The sequence below is a fragment of the Mus pahari genome, chromosome 6 (genome assembly GCF_900095145.1).
Source record: "Mus pahari chromosome 6, PAHARI_EIJ_v1.1, whole genome shotgun sequence".
NCBI classification, from domain to species: domain Eukaryota; kingdom Metazoa; phylum Chordata; class Mammalia; order Rodentia; family Muridae; genus Mus; species Mus pahari.
The window spans coordinates 59,063,791-59,084,325 of record NC_034595.1 but is presented as its reverse complement, the minus strand read 5'-3'; the positions used below and the strand labels follow the sequence as shown (position 1 = coordinate 59,084,325).

Here is a 20,535-nt window from a genome sequence, read left to right as displayed (position 1 = left end):
GATGCTCTCCACCACCACCCAGCTTAACAGTGTTCTTTTAAATCATTTATTCGGAATAGAATACGCAGCAGGGTGTGGATAGGTGCTGAGGAGGTCAGGAGAAGGCGTGCAGATCCCCAGGGCTCCAGTTAGAGGTGGTGGTAAGCTGCTCGGTATAGGTGCTAGGAATGAAGCTCGCTCGGGTCTTCAGAAAACAGCAAGTACTCTTAACCACGGGGCTGTTGCCCGGGACCCAGTAACCTTCCTTTTTCTTTTTCTTTCTTTCTTTTTTTTTTTTTTTAATTTATTTTATGTATATGCGTACACTGTAGCTGTCTTCAGACACACCAGAAGAGGGTATCGGATTCCATTACAGATGGTTGTGAGCCACCATGTGGTTGCTGGGAATTGAACTCAGGACCTGGAAGTCAGTGCTCTTAACTGCTGAGCCGGCTCTCCAGCCCCTTTTTCTGCCTTTTCTTTCTTTTTTTCTTCATCTGAAAAGCTGGACGCCATGGCTAGCCCCTGCTCTCCTGGTCCTGGGAAACAGAGGTGGGAGGAGCACCAGGCCTTTCTGGCAAGGGCATCTGTCTGATGGGTGGGCTCCAGATTCAGGGAGAGACTTTTCTTTTTTTCTAAATAAAGTGGAGGACTTTTTTTGTTGTTGTGTTGTTGTATTAGTCAGGGTTCTCTAGAGTCACAGAACTTGCAGATAGTCTCTATATAGTAAAGGAATTTATTGATGACTTACAGTCTGCAGTCCAAATCCCAACAATGGTTCAGTAGTAGCTGTGAATGGAAGTCCAAGGATCTAGCAGTTGCTGAGTCCCACACCGCAAGAAGGCAAAAGATCAAGAGCCAAACTCCCTTCTTCCAATGTCCTTATATGGTCCCCAGCAGAAGGTGTAGCCCAGATTAAAGGTGTGTGCCACCACACCTTTAATCCCAGATGACCTTGGCCTCGGAGATCTCCCTGTCTTAATCTTCTGGATTCAATCACCACTGTGTCTCAAGATCTCCATACCAAGATCCAGATCAGAAACTTCTATCTCCCAGTCTCCAGATTAGGTTCACTCGTGAGCCTTCCAATTCTGGATTGTAGTTCATTTCAAATATAGTCAAGTTGACAACCAGGAATAGCCACTACAGTTGTGGTTTTTTTTTTTTTTTTTTCAAGGCAGGGTTTCTCTGTATAGCCCTGGCTGTCCTGGAACTCACTCTGTCAGGCTGTCCTCAAACTCAGAAATCCACCTGCCTCTGCCTCCCGAGTGCTGGGGTAAGAGCCTTTTCTAACACCAACACTGTCTGCTATGATGCCTTAGCTGGTCAAGGCACTGCCATGCAAGCTTGGCAATCTGTGTTTGATCCCAGGGACCCCTGTAAAGCTGAAAGGAGAGACTGACTCTAAAGTTGTCCTGTGACTTCTGCACAGGCAACAGGGCACATGCATCCCCCACTCCATACCCCAAGCAGAATACGCAACAATAATAACAGGCTGATGTGGGCTAGTGAGTAGCGTGCTTGTAGGAAGTTTTGAGTTAGATTTCCTAGCACTTAATAAACCAGATGTGATGGTGCATACCTGCCCCAAAACAAAACCCAAAGGTTTTGGTATGTGTGATAGCACACACCTTTAATCCCAGTGCCAGGGATGTTAATGAGTTTGAAGTTCTTGGTCTACAATAGAGAGACCCAGGATAGCCAGGGATACATAGTGAGTGAGACCCTACCTTTAAAAACAACATATTGTTTCCAAAGGATAGGTACAACAATTTTATGGCCCTTGATGTATGCTGATAAATACCTTTCATGAAGCACTTTGAAGGAGAATATATGTGCTTTTAGCATTTAAATATTTCTTTGGGAACTGGGAAGATGGCTCAGTGGGTAAAGGGTCTGCTGTGTAAGCATGGGGGCTTGAGTTCAGTAGCTGGGCACGGTGCTTTGGGCTGTAACCCTGGTACTGTAAACCTGGAGGAGATGGGCGGGTCCCTTGGAGTGCATTGGCCAGCCAGTCTACCAGGTTGATGCTGTTTTGTTGTGTTTTTTTTTTGTTTGTTACCCTGATTGTCCTGGAACTTTTTCTTTAGACCAGGCTGGCTTTGAACTTAGAGATCCACCTGCCTCTGTTTCCCACATGCTGGGATTAAAGGTGTGCGCCACTATCACCCGACCTCAAGTTGATGCTTAGTGAGAACCCTGCCTCAAAAACCTAAGATGAAGAGGAATCAAGGAAGACACTAGATGGCAGCCTCTGTCCACACACACACACACACACACACACACACACACACACACACACACACACACACGTTTCATTGACAAGCTGTTGTGCCACTGATGCTTTTATACTAATTGTGATGAAGCCTGTCAGGCCTATAAAAATGACCCTACAGTAACTGAAAATGTAGAAAGAAAGATTGGGAAAGCTCTGCCATTAGAACATTTGGCATATAAACAAGAGGACCAGTTTGGATTCCTAGAACCCACATAAGGGCTGGGTGGCTGTGATGGCTCACCTGTAATCCCAGCTTCAAAAGATAGAGGGCAGAAGGTCCCCGCAGCAGCCTGCCTAACCAGACTAGTGTTACCAGTGAGTCCTAGGCTTGACAGGGAGACTCTGCCTCAGAGAATAGGGTGGAGACCATTTGAGGAAGGCTCCCGATAGGCAGCCTCTAGCCTTTTTTTCTTTCTTAAGATTTATTTATTTAATGTATATGAGTACACACTGTAGCTGTATGAATAGTTGTGAGCCTTCTGGTTGTTGGGAATTGACTTTAGGACCTCTGCTCACTCCAGTCAGCCCTGCTTGACCCTGCTTGCTCTGGTAAATCCCGCTTGCTCTGGCCCAAAGATTTATTTAGTATTGTAAATAAGTACACTGGCTTCAGACGCACCAGAAGAGGGTGTCAGATCTCATTAGGGGTGGTTGTGAGCCACCATGTGGTTGCTGGGATTTGAACTCAGGGCCTTCGGAAGAGCAGTCGGTGCTCTTACCCACTGAGCCATCTCATCAGCCCCAGCCTTGGGCCTTTATGCATACAGACACACAGGCGTGTGCGCACACACACACACACATGTACACCTCTGCATGTGAACACAAACATGACAAAGGAAAATAAGGGTGAGAATGTTGTCTTTCCTGCCCAGATTTTGTTGTTCTTCCCTGAAGAAACATGATACTGAGTCCACTTCATTGTGAGTAGGAAGAAAATCTAGTAGGAATTAAGTAATGTTGAACTTCTGGCTAAGCACTTTTTAGTCCTCTAGCCTCTTAAAGCCTATTTAATGTTCTTCTTTTTTTCTCTTTCTTCCCTTCCATACTTTCCTTCATACCTCCTTTTTTAGTGTTAATTTTTAAATTAAATTTTATTTTTTACTTATTCATTTAGCATCCTGCTCACTGCCCCTTTTAGTTTTTTAACATATATTTTTATTTGTGTGCATGTATGTACGCATCCCTGCATGTACTTGTAGGGCTGGGAGATATCTCTGAATCCCTTGGAGTTGGAGACAGACTCTGTGATCTCCAGTGCTTAGCTGTTGAACCACATATCTCCAGGCCTGCTGCTCTTCTTTAAAGACGTGTTCCTTTTATGTTGTCCAGGCTACAATGAACTCCTGCACTCGAGTGACTCAGCCTGCCCATCAGTGAGGACTGCAGGAGCACCACTGACTCAGCTTGTAGTCTCCTTTTTTAGGCACATTGTAGTTTTTCAATGTCAGTCATTGCCATAGTCTTTGGACAATCATGTCTCTATGCGTCCACTTAAGAATTATTATTAGCCGGGCCTGGTGGCGCAGGCCTTTAATCCCAGCACTCGGGAGGCAGAGGCAGGCGGATTTCTGAGTTCGAGGCCAGCCTGGTCTACCAAGTGAGTACCAGGACAGCCAGAGCTATACAGAGAAACCCTGTCTCGAAAAACCAAAAAAAAAAAAAAAAAAGAATTATTATTATTGAGGCAGAGGCAGGTGGATTTCTGAGTTCGAGGCCAGCCTGGTCTACAGAGTGAGTTCCAGTACAGCCAGGGCTACACAGAGAAACCCTGTCTAGAAAAACCAAAAAGAAAAGAAAGTTATGATTATTATTGGTTTCCTGAGTTAGGCTCTTACGTAGCCCATCCTGGCCTTAACTCTAATGACTCTGTCTTTATCTCCGGAATTCTGAGATTAAAGTACTTGGCTCTCTTGTTTCTTTTATTTTTTTTAAGATTTATTTATTTATTTATTTATTTATTTTGGTTTTTCGAGACAGGGTTTCTCTGTATAGCCCTGGCTGTCCTGGAACTCACTCTGTAGACCAGGCTGGCCTCGAACTCAGAAATCCGCCTGCCTCTGCCCCCCAAGTGCTGGGATTAAAGGCGTGCGCCTTATTTATTTTTATGTATATGAGTACACTGTAGCTGTCCTCAGACACACCAGAAGAGAGCATCAGATCACATTGCAGATGATTGTGAGCCACCATGTGGTTGCTGGGAATTGAACTCAGGACCTCAGGAAGAGCAGACAGTGCTCTTAACCACTGAGCTGTCTCTCCAGTCTGACTCTCTTGTTTCTTAAAGGGTAGTAAGTGTTAGTAAATTAAAGGTAAGTACTGTAAAAGAGCTGACATTTCGTGTAAATTGACTTCTTAGTTCTGAGGAGTGTATTAACCAACTTTCATAGGAAGGACCCTCATTTCCCTGGTGCTCGAGTTTGCTAATGATGTGAGTGTCTTGGTTGGTTGCTGTACTGGCTAGTTTTGTGTCAACTTGACACAGCTGGAGTTATCACAGAGAAAGGAGCTTCAGTTGGGGAAATGCCTCCATGAGATACAGCTGTAAAGCATTTTCTCAATTAGTGATCAGGGGGAAGGGCACCTAGTGGGTGGTGCCATCCCTGGGCTGGTAGTCTTGGGTTCTATAAGAGCAGGCTGAGGAAGGCAGGGGAGGCAAGCCAGTAAAGAACATCCCATCATGGCCTCTGCATCAGCTCCTGTTCCCTGACCTGCTTGAGTTTCAGTCCTGACTTCTTTCAGTGATGAACAGCAATGTGAAAATGTAAGCTGAATAAACCCTTTCCTCCCCAACTTGCTTCTTGGTCATGTTGTTTGTGCAGGAATAGAAACCCTGACTAAGACAGCTGCTTAGGCGTTTGTAATGCTGAGGCTCAAACCCAGGGCCTTGCGAGTGTTAGACAAATGTTTTCACCACTGAGCTCTACCTTCAGCTCCAGTATTGTAGCATTTCATTTTATTGCAGTGCTAGGAATTGGATCCACGGCCTTTTTCATACTAGAAACGTGCCCTATCATGCTACTATATAGACAGACTTTGATTTATTTATTTTTATTTTTTTAAGAGTCACTCTCACTATGTAGCTTTAGCTGGCTTTGAACCTGCAGTGTTGCCCAGGGTAGCTTTGAATTTGCAGTCCTTCTGTCTCATGTACCCAGTGTGCCATCACGCCTAGCTTACTTTAGTAAATACTTTAGTATTTTAGAACTAGTTTTCACCCACATTCCATCGATTCCCTCTACTACTGTCTTAGAAGATCGTCAGGATAGTCTAGCCTCACCCTTTCAGATTAGGATGCCCAGTTTGCTTCTCCGTGGACCACAAAGCTAGTAAGTAGCAAAGCCAGGAGACGCTGAGCCCAGAACTGCGTTTTACGTTATTAAACCTGTGACTGTGAACTAAATTCAAAACTCAAGCTGTAGTTAAGAGGGAAACAATGCTGATCCGTATGGTTCACGGCGCTCAGTGATCATGGACCTAAACTTTTGTTTCCTAGAATAGCTTTATTACATGAGCTAAGAAGGAAGCCAGGAGATTTAATTTCCATTTGAGACCTTGGTCTTTTTAAAATAGAACTCTACCTCCTTGCCCTTTAGCACACAACTACTTGCCTATTGGCTAGGTTTTGAAATGATACGTGCAGAAAACTTGCTTTACCTGCTTTTAACTCGGCATCTGGGGGTTTATGAATAGTAATCAATGATTTCCTGTACAGTGAAGCAGCTGAGGATGGAGCTTAGCAATGGAGCACTTGAGTAGCATGGCCGAAACAAGACCCTGGGTTAGTTGGGGCAGGTATTGTGGTGCACACCTTTAATTCTAGCACTTGAAGAGAGGCAGAGGCAGGGGGATCTCTCTTGAGTTCAAGTCCCCCGGGGGTACATAGTGATATCTATCTCAAATAAACAAGCAAGCAAAAGACTTGGGTTTGAGCCCCAGCACAAAACCACAAGCAATCCCCCCACTGGTCCAGTAGTTCATACGTTTTTGTTTTTGTTTTTTAATGTGCACTGGTATTTTCCCCGCATGCGTGTTGTGTGGTGGTTGGATCCCCTGGAACTGGAGTTACGGTTCGAGCTGCCTGTGGGTGCTGGGATGAGTGACTAGTACCATCTCTCCAACCCCAGTGTTTGTATTCTTGAGTATGATGCCATCTGTGTCCTTAAGACAGCTTTATTGACCTTCCTCATTTGTAAGATGTCAGAAAGGGGCAGAGTGGAGAGGTTTGATTACATCTGGTCTCGGATGCTCGTTTCTGGAAGTCTGAGGTGGTGGAATCCGTGGTAGAACATGATAGTGGGGTAGGCCTGTAGCACGGTGACACTGTGTGTGTGCAAGCCCTGGCAGTCCAAGAGAAGCAAAAATCTGGAACCCAAGAGGCGCTTTCTTGAGAAGTGTGGTGGTTGGGAGTCACAGTGGGTCTATGAGTGCTGAGGTGAAGCCTGCCTGTCCTTTAGGTCCTTTCTTTAAGTCCAGCCCTAACCTTGAGATTTAATATTTCCCTCTTGGCACGTCATCTCTTTTTTCCAGGACTGACATACACCTAACAGTAAATTTGTGCTGGACAGTTAGCTTGTTTAATACACATTTGTGGCTATGATGTAGTAGGTGTTATTTTAGGCTTATGACTGTATCAGTGAACAGAACATTTTTTTTTTTTCTGGTGGAACTTACATTCTATAATAAGCATTAACATTGACTCTGTGGTTGGCGTGCTGGCACTACTTCAAGAGTTCTGCATTTAGAGTGTAGTTAATCTGACAAAGGTCCTGTGAGGTAGGTGCTGGTATTTTCTGCATTTTTTAGATCACAGTCTGAGGTACAGGAAGAATTATGTTCTAATGAATTTATTGCCTACAAAATTTACATAGTTTTGTAAATGGCATTTTAGTTCTATGTGTGTGTGTGTGTGTGTATATGTCTGTCTGTATGTATTTATTTATATGAGTGCTCTATTTGCATGTATGCCTGCATGACAGAAGAGGCATTTTAGTTTTGTAAATGTCATTTTAATTCAGACATCAGGAGTCCCAAGTCCTTCAGTTGATACAAACTGCATTTCACAGCCAGATGCAATGATAGTCCCTGTAGGACTCAGAAACTGAAGCAGGAAGATTGAAAGTGAGGCCAGCTGAGCTGCATAGAGTGTCCCAGGCCTTTTTTTTTTTTTTTTTTTTTTTAAATTAAATGAAGTGTGGGTTGAAGAGATGTCTTGGAGGGAATAGTAGGCTAGAGGGCCATCCACCCCAGCGCTCACATCAGGCCGCTGACAGTTGCCTGTAATTTTAGCTCAAACCCAGTCTTCTGACTTCCTCAGGTATCCATGAACACATGACACATTCATAAAATTTAAAAAAAAAAATGAGGCAAGAGCACCTGTGTAAGCATGCTAGAAAGAAGGTCAGAGGTTAAGAGCACTCACATCTCAGACAGCTCACAACCCTGGAACTCCAGCTGCAGGAGTCTGATGAACTCTTCTGATGTGTCTGTCTGTCTGTCTGTCTCTGCCAAATAAATAAATAAATAAATAAACCTTGGCAAATGAAACCTTAGGACTAGAGAGATGACTTAGCAGTTAAGCACTAGCTTACTCCAGTAGAGGAACCAGGTTCAGTTCCCAGTACCCACGCGGTGGCTCTCAACCTGTAATGCTAATCTAGGGAATCCGGTGCCACCTTCTGGTCTCTGTGGACATGAAACATACATGTCATGTATGCAGACAAAACACACACATAAAGACAAATTTAAAAAAGGAAATGTTGAAAAAATTAAAAGTTAAAAAATTATTATTATTATTTTTTTACATTTATTTATTCAGTTGGAATGAGGAGTACCTCATTCCAGCAGGAGTACAGAGGTCAGAATGCAGTGTGGCAGCGGGAGTACAGAGGTCAGAGTGCAGTGTGACAGGAGTCGGCTCCCTCCAACCAGGTGGTTTCCAGGAATCAAACTCCTTATCAGACTTTGTGGCAAGTACCTCTACCTGCTGAACCATCTTTCTGGCCCCTAGGCCAGTCTTAATATAGTGAGATCAGTCTCTAAAATAAAATAACAAATTAATAATTTCTATCATAAAGTTGTCCTTCATGTCCCCATGTTTCCCATCATGATGATAATGGACTAACCTCTGAAACTGTAAGCAAGCCCCCAATTAAGTGATTTCTTTTATAAGACTTGCCTTGGACATTCTCTCTCTCTCTCTCTCTCTCTCTCTCTCTCTCTCTCGATTTATTTATTTTATGTATATGAGTACACTGTAGCTGTCTTCAGACATACCAGAAGAGAGCATTGAATCCCAATACAGATGGTTGTGAGCCACCATGTGGTTGCTGGGAATTGAACTCAGGACCTCTGGAAGAACAGCCAGTGCTCTTAACTGCTGAGCCTTCTCTCCAGCCCCGTGTTGTCTCTTTACTGCAGAAGGACAGTGACTAAGACTCAAAGTTCTGACCTCTGTGTGTGCACTTTGGCATATGCACCATACACAGTAATTAAATAAAATGTAAAGATTGGTGTATGCTTTCTAAGACAGGGCTTCTCTGAGTAGCCTTGGCTATACTGGAACTTGCTCTGTAGACCAGGCTGGCCTTAAATTCAGCTGTTTGCCTCTGCTTCCTGTGTGCCAGAATTAAAGACATGAGTCATCATGCCCAGCTATAAAAGTACTTCTTAAAAAAAAACCAAACCATCTTTGAGGTGCACAGGAAAGGGGCACTAGCAGTGCTACTGTTACCTTTTGATGGACTTGTTAACCTCAGGGATCTTTCAAGTAGAAGACATTTGAACCTACTCAGAAGAATTAAGAGTTGAGACCAATATATAAAGCCAGAAACTCTAAAGGACCTGCACTCCTAGTGAAATTTTAGTTGTCAATTTGACACAATCTAAAATTACCCAGGAAGAATTTCAGCGAGACATTGTATCAGGTTGGCCTGTGTTTTGTCTTGGACGGCGGGGAAGACGCAGAGTGAAGGCGGGTCCCAGCTTCACAGAGTAGAGAGGGCAGCTGGGCCGGCCGGCATGGGTGCGCTCATTTCTCTCCACTCTTGTGAAGATGGTGGAGTAGTTGTTTGAAGCTCCTGACAACTTGATTGACCTGTGATGTTCTGAGATCTGGAATTGTATAATGAAATAAATCTTTCCTGCCTCTGTTGCTTTTCGGCAGTATATTTTTACACCAACAAGTGAAATTATAATAGGAAACACATTTTTAAAGTTCTAACATGGATTCATTCTATTCTGAGAAATTACATGTAAGAACCTGATGTCTTTTGTTGTTTTGTTTTTGGGACATGGGCTCTCTGTGTGGCCCTGGCTTTCCTGGAATTTGCTCTGTAGACCTGGCTGGCCTTGAACACAATCCACCTGCCTCTGCCTCCCCAGTGCTGGGATTAAAGAGCGCCACCTTTGCCAGGTGTATCTGTTGTTTTATGTGCCTGAGATTTGGTTTTCATTACTCTGGGGAAGGCTTGTATCAGGCATTTAAACAGCTCCCTTCATCCTGCCAGCAGCATCCTAAGTGCTAATGTTCTCCTGTCCTACAGAGATAGAGGGACAGCTGAAGTGAGGATAACTGGTTGAATCGCCTAGTATGATATGATTGCAGCTCAAGCCTAGTATAGCCCTGGTCTTACCAGCCAACCCCAGTACCTGTGGAGAAGCTGCTTCTTCAATTTTAAGATAGAGTTTTACTTCTTCAGGGTCTTGTAACAAGTGAACCAAAGGATCTGCATGCACTTTGTTAAACATCAGCCCTAAAGGGTACTTCTTGCACTTGTCAAAGGCAGAGACCTCATTACTTAGAGATTCTGAAGTCACCAGAGGAATTAGAGCAGTTTTATTACTTTTAATACCTGATGTTTCTAGCAAATTGTCTTCTGACTTCTACCTACACACCATGTCATACACACAAGGCAGTACAAAATATACTTACATGCATACAGAATAAATACTATAAAAAGTTTTTTTAAGTGAGGGTGAGGAGTAAAGGAAATAATGGTTAATTATTATAAAATGGCACAATTGAACAGAAAGTACCTAACAGATGGGTAACTGTACTTATATTTTAATATTATCATTAGGGACATTTTAAGAGTTTGTTTCTGTTACTAAAGTCCTTATACTTTATTCTGATTTTTTCAGACTAGAATAAACTTGGTTAAATTTATTATTATTAAATCTAGAATGATAGCACTGGCCTGTAGAGGTATGAAGATCAGAAGTTCAAAGCCAGTCTAAGATACATGAAACTCTGCCTCAAGTAAATAAGCAAAACCCCCACACAAACAAAACTTAAATAAATGCACTTTTGTTTTTGATGATATATAACACAGGTACTAATTTCCCTAATTTGTTTTTGTTTGTTTGAAACAGAATCTCGTGTAGTCCAGGCTGGCTTCAGACTGTGTAGCTGAGGATGACCTTGAATTCCAGACTTTTCTTGCCCTTGCCTCCCTTGATGGGATTTTCATTTTTCTTTCTTTCTTTCTTTTCTTTTCTTTCTTTCTTTCTTTCTTTCTTTCTTTCTTTCTTTTTTTTTTTTTTTTTTTTTGAGACAGGGTTTCTCTGTATAGTCCTGGCTGTCCTGGAACTCATTCTGTAGACTAGGCTGGCCTTGAATTCTGAAATCTGCTTGCCTCTGCCTCACGAGTGCTATGATTAAAGGAGTGCACCATCACTGCCTGGTGCTTGATGGGATTTAAGCATATACATCACATTGGCTCCATTTGTACACTTTTGTTTTTGGAAACAGGCTCACTGTAGAACCCTGATGATCTTCCTTGCTTCTGCTTCTCAGGTGGTGAACTTACAGGCGTGAACCACTGTACTTGACTCAAATTATTTTATATATAACTCAATCATATCTGATTTTAGTGAGAATTTTGTAGGAAATTAAGTTGAAAGTAAAGTAAGATTACATTTTGGAAGGTGTCTAAGCTAGGGTTTCTGTTGCTGCAATGAAACATCATGACCAAAAAGCAAATTGGGAAGGAAAGGGTTTCTTTGGTTTACACTTCTAGTTTGCAGTTCCCCATCGAAGGCGGACAGGACAAGGCAGGAACCTGGAGGCAGGAGCTGATGTAGAAGGGTGCTGCTTCCTGGTGGGCTCCCTATGGCTTGCTCAGCCTTGTTCCTTAGAACCCAGGACCACCAGCCCAGGCATGGCACTACCCACAATGCTCTGGGCCCTCTTGCATAAGTCACTGATTAAGAAAATGTCTTACATCTGGATCTTACATAGATATTTTCCCAACTAAGGTTCTGTGCTTTCAACTAACTCTAGTTTGTGTGTTAGGTTGATCTAAGACTAGCCAGCAGAGAAGGAATCAGATGTAAAAGTCGATGGTTTAAGATTTTTGTCTTTGTGCCTGCACCTAGTGAAGCTCACCTTTAACTTAGTCCTCTAAAGACAGAGCAGGTGCTCTCTGAGATCACTGTAGTCGCTGTCTGTCTCTGGGCAGCAGATAGTTAATGAGTAAGTAAGTAAGTGGCTCTGGGAACTAATTCATTTTGTGTGTGTGTTCCCTTTATGTTTCTTCCTGCACTCCAAGGAGGAAGCCTCTCCCTATTCCTTGCTTGACATCTGCTTGAGTTTCCTGACCACCAACCTTGAGAAGTTCTGCTCAGCGCGACAAGATGGAACCCTGTGTCTGCAGGAGCCTGGGGTATTCCCACAGGAGGTGGCTGACCGGCTTCTTCAGACTATAGCATTCCACGGTAAATGAAAAGAGGTGGGAGAGTTCAGTGTGTGCTGTTAGTTAGCACTGGGCTTACAGTACTGCAGGAGCTTAGTTAGTTATTTTCTTAGAAATGGTCGAAAAAGTCAGAAGAATCTGGTTCTAAGAAAAGGAAATCAGGTATTTTTACTTGTTTTGCTTCAGACTTAATGATTTTTTTTTTCATTCCAGTTTAGGCAAAACTTTATCTTTCTTTTTTGATTTGAGAACCAATTCTCTAAAAGACACACATACATATTTAGATTTATTTATATTATGTGGACAAGTGTTTTGCCTGCATGTATGTATGTGCACCTTGTGTGTCTCTGGTGCCCCTGGAGATCAGAAGGTGCCAGGTTCCTTTGAACTTTTAAAATGAGATATTATAGGTAATTTTCACGTAGCATCAAACTCTGTGTGACAATGAAGGTGACCTTGAACTCCTGATCCTGTTGCATCTACATAATTCTAAGTTGCTGGTATTATTGTTCATACTGTTTTGTGCAATGTTGGGAATTAACCCAGGGCTTTGTTTATGGTAGGCAGGTACTTTACCAACTAAGCTACATCTTGAAAATACATTGGAAAAGTATTATCTGTGAAATTATAGTTCTTTAATTGAGATTTTTGTTGTTTCTATTTAAAATTAAACTGTAGTAAAATACCTGTCTTTCTTTAGGGTTTAAAAACTCTGACAAGTAAGGAATAGGATTTGCTCACAGTTAGGAGGTGGAATGAGCAGTTAGGTGTGGTGGTTTGAAGGAGAATGGCCCCAGAGGCTCGTAGGTTTGAGTTTTGGTCCCCAGTTAAGGAAGGTCTTCAGGAAAGAGTAGGAGGTGTCACTTGGGCTGGGCGGGCTTTGAGGTTTCAAAACCTTGTGCCATGGCAGCCAGCTCTAGCTCCTTCTGCCTGGTGCCTATAGATCAGATGTAATCTCTCAGTCTACTCTTCAGTGCCATGCCTGCCGCCTGCTACCACATTACCACCAGGGTGGTCATGGACTCACCGTCCGACACTAGCAGCCATGATTCAATGCTTCACTTTATAAGTTCTCTTGGTCATGGTGTCTCTTAACAACAATAGACAGTAACTAAGACATTGGGAATTATAATTATCCGTGTTTATATACAAGTGTTCGAACTGACGATTACAGTGCTAGTAAGTGGTAGAGTCCCAGCTATTTGCATATCTGTTTCTATGAACACATGCCTTCCCCACTGTGCCTTCTTATACCTACATTTGATGTCCCTGCATTTAGGCTGGGTAGGACTTAAGTTTTACTGTGATATACATGACAAATACTGTTGGGATGCTGGAAATGGCTCAGTGGGTAAAGGACTTGCAACATAAGCATAAGGACTTAGGGGCCCAGTGTCATGTGAAAAGCCAGGTGTGTCAAGGGATAAAGACAAGAGAATCCACACAGTAAAAGGAAAAACTTGACTTCAGAAGTTGTAGTCTGACCTCCACATGTGCAGTGTGGCATGCATACATACATACTCCTAAATAAATAAGTAAATAAATGAATGAATGAATAGGAGTATTGGCACATACCTAGAATACCAACACTTGGGAGGCTGGACAAGAGAATCAGGAGTTCAAGGTCATCTTAGCAATGGAGTGAATTTGAATTCAGTCTATAGTACATGAAAACCTAGCTCAAAAAGTATGCAGTTAGGTATTAGTTTCTTTTTCTGTTGCTGCTGCTGCTGCTGCTGCTGTTGGTTTTTGTTTGGTTTGGTTTTGTTTTTTTTGAGTCAGGGTTTCTCTGTGTAGCTCTGGCTGTCCTAAAACTTACAATTGACCAGAGATCCATGTATCTCTGCCTCCCAAGTGCTGGCATTAAAGGTGTGTGCCAGTTTTTATGTTGTTGCTCATCATGTGCGTGTCTGGTTCCCGCAGAGGCCAGAAGAGGATGTTGGCTTCCCTAGAACTGCAGCTATAGATGACTGTGCTCTACAGTGTGTATACTGGGTATTGACTCTAAGTCTTCTGCAAGAGCAAGTGCTCTTAACCCACTGAGGCATCTCTCTAGCCTGGCCAGTTTGTGGCACTTTGTTCATATAACTTGGAAAAGATGCATGCACAAATAGTAAAGCGTAAGATTCATTTAGAACAAAACAAAAGTTTAGGTTTTGGATACACTGCTGAGAGAGGCAGGGGACCACCTGACTGGGAGAGTACCCAAGGGCATCAGTCACGACCTGGGGTTTTACTTTATGGAGGCTGGTGAAGGAGGAACTGGTTACAGGTGATGTTACTGAGGGTTGGTCTTTGTTTTGGACGACAGGCTTGGGTATTACAACCTTTTCTTTATTACACTTGTCCTTCACCATGATGCAACTGTTTTTAATCATATGTATACCCAGTTATGCATAAACATAAGATAGTAAGTAGGGTATTCTTTCTAAAAGAGCTGTAAGAGTACCTAGCCGCTTTAAGCTCGGGACTTGGGAGGCAGAGGCAGGTGGATTAGCCTGGTCTGCAGAGTGAGTTCCAGACATCCAGAGTGGTTTACTGAGAACCCTGTCTCAAAAAACAAAAAACAAATGTAAAAGAACTCAGATCTCACAGTTTGTCCTGATGCTCATGTACCCTGCAACCTGTTCAGGTAGGATTGGTCCCGATACTGTTTGACATAGAATATGTTTGAATAGAAACATGGCGTTGCTAGGAGATTGTTAAAATGAGTAACTTGTTTTCATTGGTAAAGCAGGTATATATGCAGTGAGTGCATGCAAGGGTAGGGTCTCAGTGTGCCAGCAGGTTGCAAGGTGCATTGTTAAGAAGGACTGTTACTGCACTTGTTCTTGCAGAAGACTTAGAGACAATACTCAGTACCCACACAGCTAAGCTATTCCCTCTGCTTGTTTCACTCAGTTTTTCTTCCCCATAAGTTTCATGAAGACTTTTAAATGTCTAGTGGTACTTAAGCTGTGAACATGCTGGGTAAGTGCTCTACCACTTAGCTACAGCTCCCAGGACAACACCCCCCCCCCCCCCGCCCCATGTGTTAGTTCTGATTTGATATTGGCCATCTGCCAGCTTGAATGGCATCATTAGTATGGACTAGCTGAGATGACAGTAAAAATCCCTCCTTTAACTTCATAATATTTATTTATCTTGACCAAAATGCTTATGCCGCAGACTGGTCTTAAAGGACATTTTATAGGTCTGGCTGTGATTTCTTCCTTAGGTGTTGTTTGGTGTGTAATATTTTTTGAGACATGACTCCAAAATTCCATAAACTTGCAAGGCTGTTGTCTAACAGGTCATGTCTGAGCGACTTTTTAAAAAATATTTATTTTGGGCTGGTGAGATGGCTCAGTGGGTAAGAGCACCCGACTGCTTTTCCGAAGGTCCGGAGTTCAAATCCCAGCAACCACATGGTGGCTCACAACCATCCATAACAAGATCTGATGCCCTCTTCTGGAATGTCTGAAGACAACTACAGTGTACTTACATATAATAAATAAATAAATCTTTAAAAAAAAATATTTATTTTACGTATGTGAGTACACTGTAGCTGTTTTCAGACACACCAGAAGAGGGCATCAGATCACATTGCAGATGGTTGTGAGCCACCATGTGGCTGCTTGGAATTGAACTCAGGACCTTGTTCATTTTATTTGCATTTGTCCTACACAGAAGATCTATAACTGCCTGGTGATTTTTTTGTTTGCTTGTTTTTTTCCTCTTTTTAAAGAAAAAAAAACTCTATTCTTGTGTGTGTGTGTGTGTGTGTGTGTGTGTGAGTAGGTGTGCAGGGAGGCAGGCAGACAGACAGACAGACAGACAGGGTTTAACTATGTAGTGAACTCACCGTGATCTTTTTGTCTCAGTCTCTTTAGTGCTGGGATTACAGTGAGTACTCCTTATGCCTAGATGCTAAACCATTTCAGTAAGGTTTCAAGTGCTGGTACAAGTCTGAGGCCCATCGGAGATATAAAGTGAGACCGTGTCTTAAAAACAGACAAAAAGCACCAGAGGCTGGTAGTGTAGCTTACTGGGTAAATAGGCTTACTGCCAAGCCTAAGACCTGAGTTCATTCTAGGGATCCACGTGGTGGGAGGAAAGAACTAACTCCACAGAGGCGACCTCTGACCTCCATACCATACCATGAGCGCACATGTGCACACACATAAAGACAAATTTTAAAACTAAAGCCAGGCGTGGTTTGAGGCCAGCCTGGTCTACAAAGCAAGATCCAGGACAGCTAGGGCACACAGGGAAACCCTTTCTATAAAACAAAACAAAACAGAACAAAATAAACAAACAAAAAAACTAAACCGAAATAAAATGGCTTCAGATCTGGCTAGTGGGCTGTTTGTTGTTTATTTGCCGAGACAGGGTTCTGGCTGTCCTGGAGCTGGCTATGTAGATAAGACTGGCCTTGAGCTCACAGAGATCTGCCTGTCTTTGTCTTCTGGGTGCTGGGATTCATTAAAGGTGTGTAGCTAGTGGCTTAATAATGAATTCTAGCTATCATATCTACTAACTATATATTGTGTGTCTAAATATGTTTATATATGTAATAATGTATTATAAACTTAAATTAGAAATATATTGGTATTAATATATTAGTGTAAAATTTAAACCTCATTCATGCATAAAGTGTGCAAAGTCTGTTGAAGATTGTCTTCCACAGTCACTTTGGTATCCAGATTGATGGAGACCAGCCCTTATAATACCACATCTCTAGAGCTTGAAGCCTTCTCCTTTGTCACGGAAGGAGAAGAGAGCATGGAGAATCACAGTTGGCTCTCGGGTGCCTAAGCCTACAGCCTCTTAGTGCTAACTGACACGTGGTCCTGATAGTAAGGAAGCGCTGGGAAGTATCGCTGCCTAGGTATCTAATAGGTGAATCTCCGCAGTGTCTGTTCCATTCTCATTCTGCTGTTACTTGCTCCATAATCTTGGAAAGTTCTCTTTTGGGTCTTAGTTTAGACAATAATATCTTCATCTCACCAAATTGAATCAAGTAAGTAAAATACAGCTGCATGGAATTATGTTAGTGTGGTGAAATTTTTGCTCTTCTTTGTCTGTGATTTTGAAGTTAAAATGCTGCTTATTCTTCCCCAGGTCTCCTGAATGATGGAACTGTGGGAATTTTCAGAGGTAACCAGATGCGCCTAAAGCGAGCTTGCATTCGCAAAGCAAAGATTTCCGCTGTTGCTTTCCGGAAAGCCTTTTGCCACCACAAGCTAGTAGAACTTGACGCCACGGGTGTGAATGCTGACATCACTATCACAGACATCATAAGTGGCCTTGGCAGTAACAAGTGGATCCAGCAGAATCTTCAGTGCTTAGTATTAAACTCATTAACTCTGTCCCTCGAGGATCCATATGAGCGGTGCTTCAGCCGGCTTTCTGGTCTGCGAGCTCTGAGCATCACTAATGTGCTCTTTTACAATGAAGATCTGGCTGAAGTTGCTTCGCTGCCTAGACTGGAGAGCCTGGATATCTCTAACACCTCAATCACAGATATCACCGCCCTGCTGGCCTGCAAAGACAGACTCAAGTCTCTCACCATGCACCACCTGAAATGTTTAAAAATGACTACTACCCAGATCCTGGATGTTGTTCGGGAGCTAAAACATCTGAACCATCTTGACATCTCGGATGATAAACAGTTCACGTCAGACATAGCCCTTCGATTGTTAGAGCAAAAGGACATCTTGCCCAATCTTGTCTCCCTGGATGTTTCAGGGAGAAAGCATGTGACAGACAAAGCTGTCGAAGCCTTTATACAGCAGCGGCCTAGCATGCAGTTTGTAGGGTTGCTGGCTACAGATGCTGGGTACTCTGAATTCCTTACGGGCAAAGGACACTTGAAGGTTAGATTTTAAAAATTGTGTTTTGTTTGACTGGTCAGTTTTTTGTTTTTTTTTTTTTCTAGTTCCTCAAGTCTTCATTAGGGTGAATGCGTACTGTTTGAAACACTCTGATACAAGGTATGGAAATAACTGCATAGTGGAAAGGCTTACATTAGGGTGATAGTCCCAACTAAAAGTCCGGTGGGACCAAGTATGGTGAATGCTTTTAATCCAAGCACTCACAGAGGTCGACGAAGGTAACTTCCTGTGTGTACATAGCCTGGCGTACATGGCGAGCTAGAGGAGCTTGGGGATGGAGTTCATTTGATGGGCTACTCACCTCTAATCCCAATACTCTGGAGGCAGAGGCAGGCAGATCTCTGTGAGTTCAAGGCCGGCCAGGACTGCATAGTGAGACCCTGCCTCAAACAATATTAATAGTAATGATGGGAGTAATATTTTAAAATATTTGGGTTGGAGATAGATGGCTCAGCAGTTAAGAGTGTTGGCTGTACTTGTAGAGGACTGGGCCTGGGCTCAACCCCAGTCCACTTGCATGGCAGCTCACAACCATCTCTAACTAGTGCCGGGGGGTCTGATGCCTTCTTCTGTATTCACAGGCACTAGGCACACATGTAGCGAGCAGACATATGCAGACAAAGTCACACACGTAAATAAGTAAGTAATGTGTATTTTAAAAAGTGATCCCAGCATGCATCTTCATGTCTACAGTCACAGCATAGAAGACTGAGTGCTTCTACAGTCACAGCATAGAAGACTGAGACAGGAGGGTTTGATGCCAGCCTAGGCTATACTCAAGGGCCAGGGAGTCAGGTCTACATAATGAGGACCTGTCTCAAAGCAAGCAAGCAAGGACCATTAGAACATTTTAATTCAAATATGTATAAAGGTTGATATTCCTTTGACTACTGACTAGAGAGCTCGGGTTGAAGGATGAGAGCTGAGCCTGCCGGTCTCTTTTGTTAGAATTATTCAGTTCAGGGTAGTTGGTAAGAATGGTGTCTGAAATGCTTATCTCAGTATTGTGTTATGATGAGTTTAGGTTTGTAAGTCACAGTAATGGGTGCAAATATAATTTCCCAGTATTCATGTGGGGCAGGTGTCTGTGGTACTAGGTGTCTCCATAGTCCTCCTGCCTCAGATTCCTAGCTTCTGGGATTACAGATGTGAGCACCATACTTAATTTAAGAAAATGGTTGGGGCTGGAGAGATGGTGCAGCAGTTTAGAGTACTGTCTGCTCTTCCAGAGGACTTGGGTTCAATTCCCAGCACCCACATGACAGCTCACAGCTGACTGTAGCCCTAGTTCCTGGGGATCCAACACCCTCACACAGATGTTACAAGCAAAACACCAGTGCATTAAAAAGAAAAGAAAAAAAAATTCTCCTTCCTTCCTTCCTTTCTTTCTTTTTTCTTTTTCTTTTTTAACGATTAGGTCTTATCACTGTGTAGTCCTACCTGGCATGGAACCCTGCCTATGCGGGAGGCTGACCTTGAATTCACAGAATTCACAGCGACCCTGCCTTTACCTCTAGAGTGTTGGGATTAAAGTTGTGTACCACTATAACCTGTCCCAAAAGATGTTCTCTTTATTTTAGTTGATTTGTGTGTGCAAATGTTTTGCTTGGATGTGTCTATACCATTTGTGTGCCTGAAGAGGGTAGCAGATCCTTTGGGCCTGGAATTCCAGTTGTGAGCTGTCATGTGGGTGATGGGGATTGAACTCAAGTCCTCTCTCGAAGAGTAGTCAGGGCTCTTAACAGCAGAGCCATCTCTCCAGCCTCAGAAATGGTTTTCTTAAGGGTCATAGCCAGTTCATCTTAGTACCTGCCCTATGCCTCAGACTGTTAGAATCTAAAGCTTGTGTGCTTCCCACTGCACTCTGACCTCTGTTGAAGTAGGTCTTGGTTTGGCTTTTCCTTGGTCTCAACCCCACAGCTGGTTTCAGAATTCCTCCTGTGTGGTTTTTATCACCACTAGTCTCCTCAGCCTTGCACTTCCCAAGTCCTGTTCTTAGTTCATTGGCCACCTCCCTCCTGTTGCTCGCTTTATCAACCAGGCTGTGGCTCTGAACTCCTAAGAATTCCTGGAAATCTGCTTAATCCCATGTTAATTCTCAGGCTTCGTCCTAGTGGTACTGGCTACAGTTGCCATTGCTTTCCTCTTTGGAATACTGTGCTTAGCTTCTAGGACAGCATACTTGCCTTGTTTCATTTTATCTTCCCTGTTCTGTTGTTGCTTGTTTTCTTTTACTGTGATTTCCCTCGTTTTTTAAGGTTTCTGCTCTTGAAACCTTCCATGCCATAGTCCTGCAAATTTGTGTTTCATTTTGTTTCTATAACTAATCTTACCAAAAAGTCTGAGAGGCCATTATTCTTTTACTTTAGTTCTGCTAAAGTATTTTATTTTGTATGCTTTTTAATGTCTTGACTTTGATTACATTGATTGATGGATTGATTGGGGAGAGATGTGCATGCTTCTGCATGTGTATAGAGGTCATCTGGTATTTATCTTCTACATCATGTGGGTCCCAGTAATTGAACTGAGGTCATCAGACGCCTTCAAATTGCCCTTTAGCCTTCACATACGAGCCATGGTACACATACCCTCAATAAATAAAGGTAGTAAAAACATTTCTTTTGGAATATCTTTTTAAAGATTCATTTTAGGTGGGGCATAGTGGCATGGCATGTACCTTTAATCTCCGAACTTGGAAGGCAGAGGCAGG

At 42.9% G+C, this 20,535-nt stretch overlaps 1 protein-coding gene across 1 annotated transcript in view; it reads left to right on the top strand.

Moving 5' to 3' along the window:
* The window catches only part of Zyg11b (zyg-11 family member B, cell cycle regulator), a 58,218-nt gene that overhangs the window by 7,908 nt on the left and 29,775 nt on the right, over window positions 1-20,535 (top strand). The window contains exons 2-3 of the mRNA XM_021199961.2: window positions 11,806-11,971; window positions 17,053-17,807. Of these exons, the coding sequence (XP_021055620.1) occupies window positions 11,806-11,971; window positions 17,053-17,807 (921 nt within the window). The remainder of the gene's footprint in view (window positions 1-11,805; window positions 11,972-17,052; window positions 17,808-20,535) is intronic.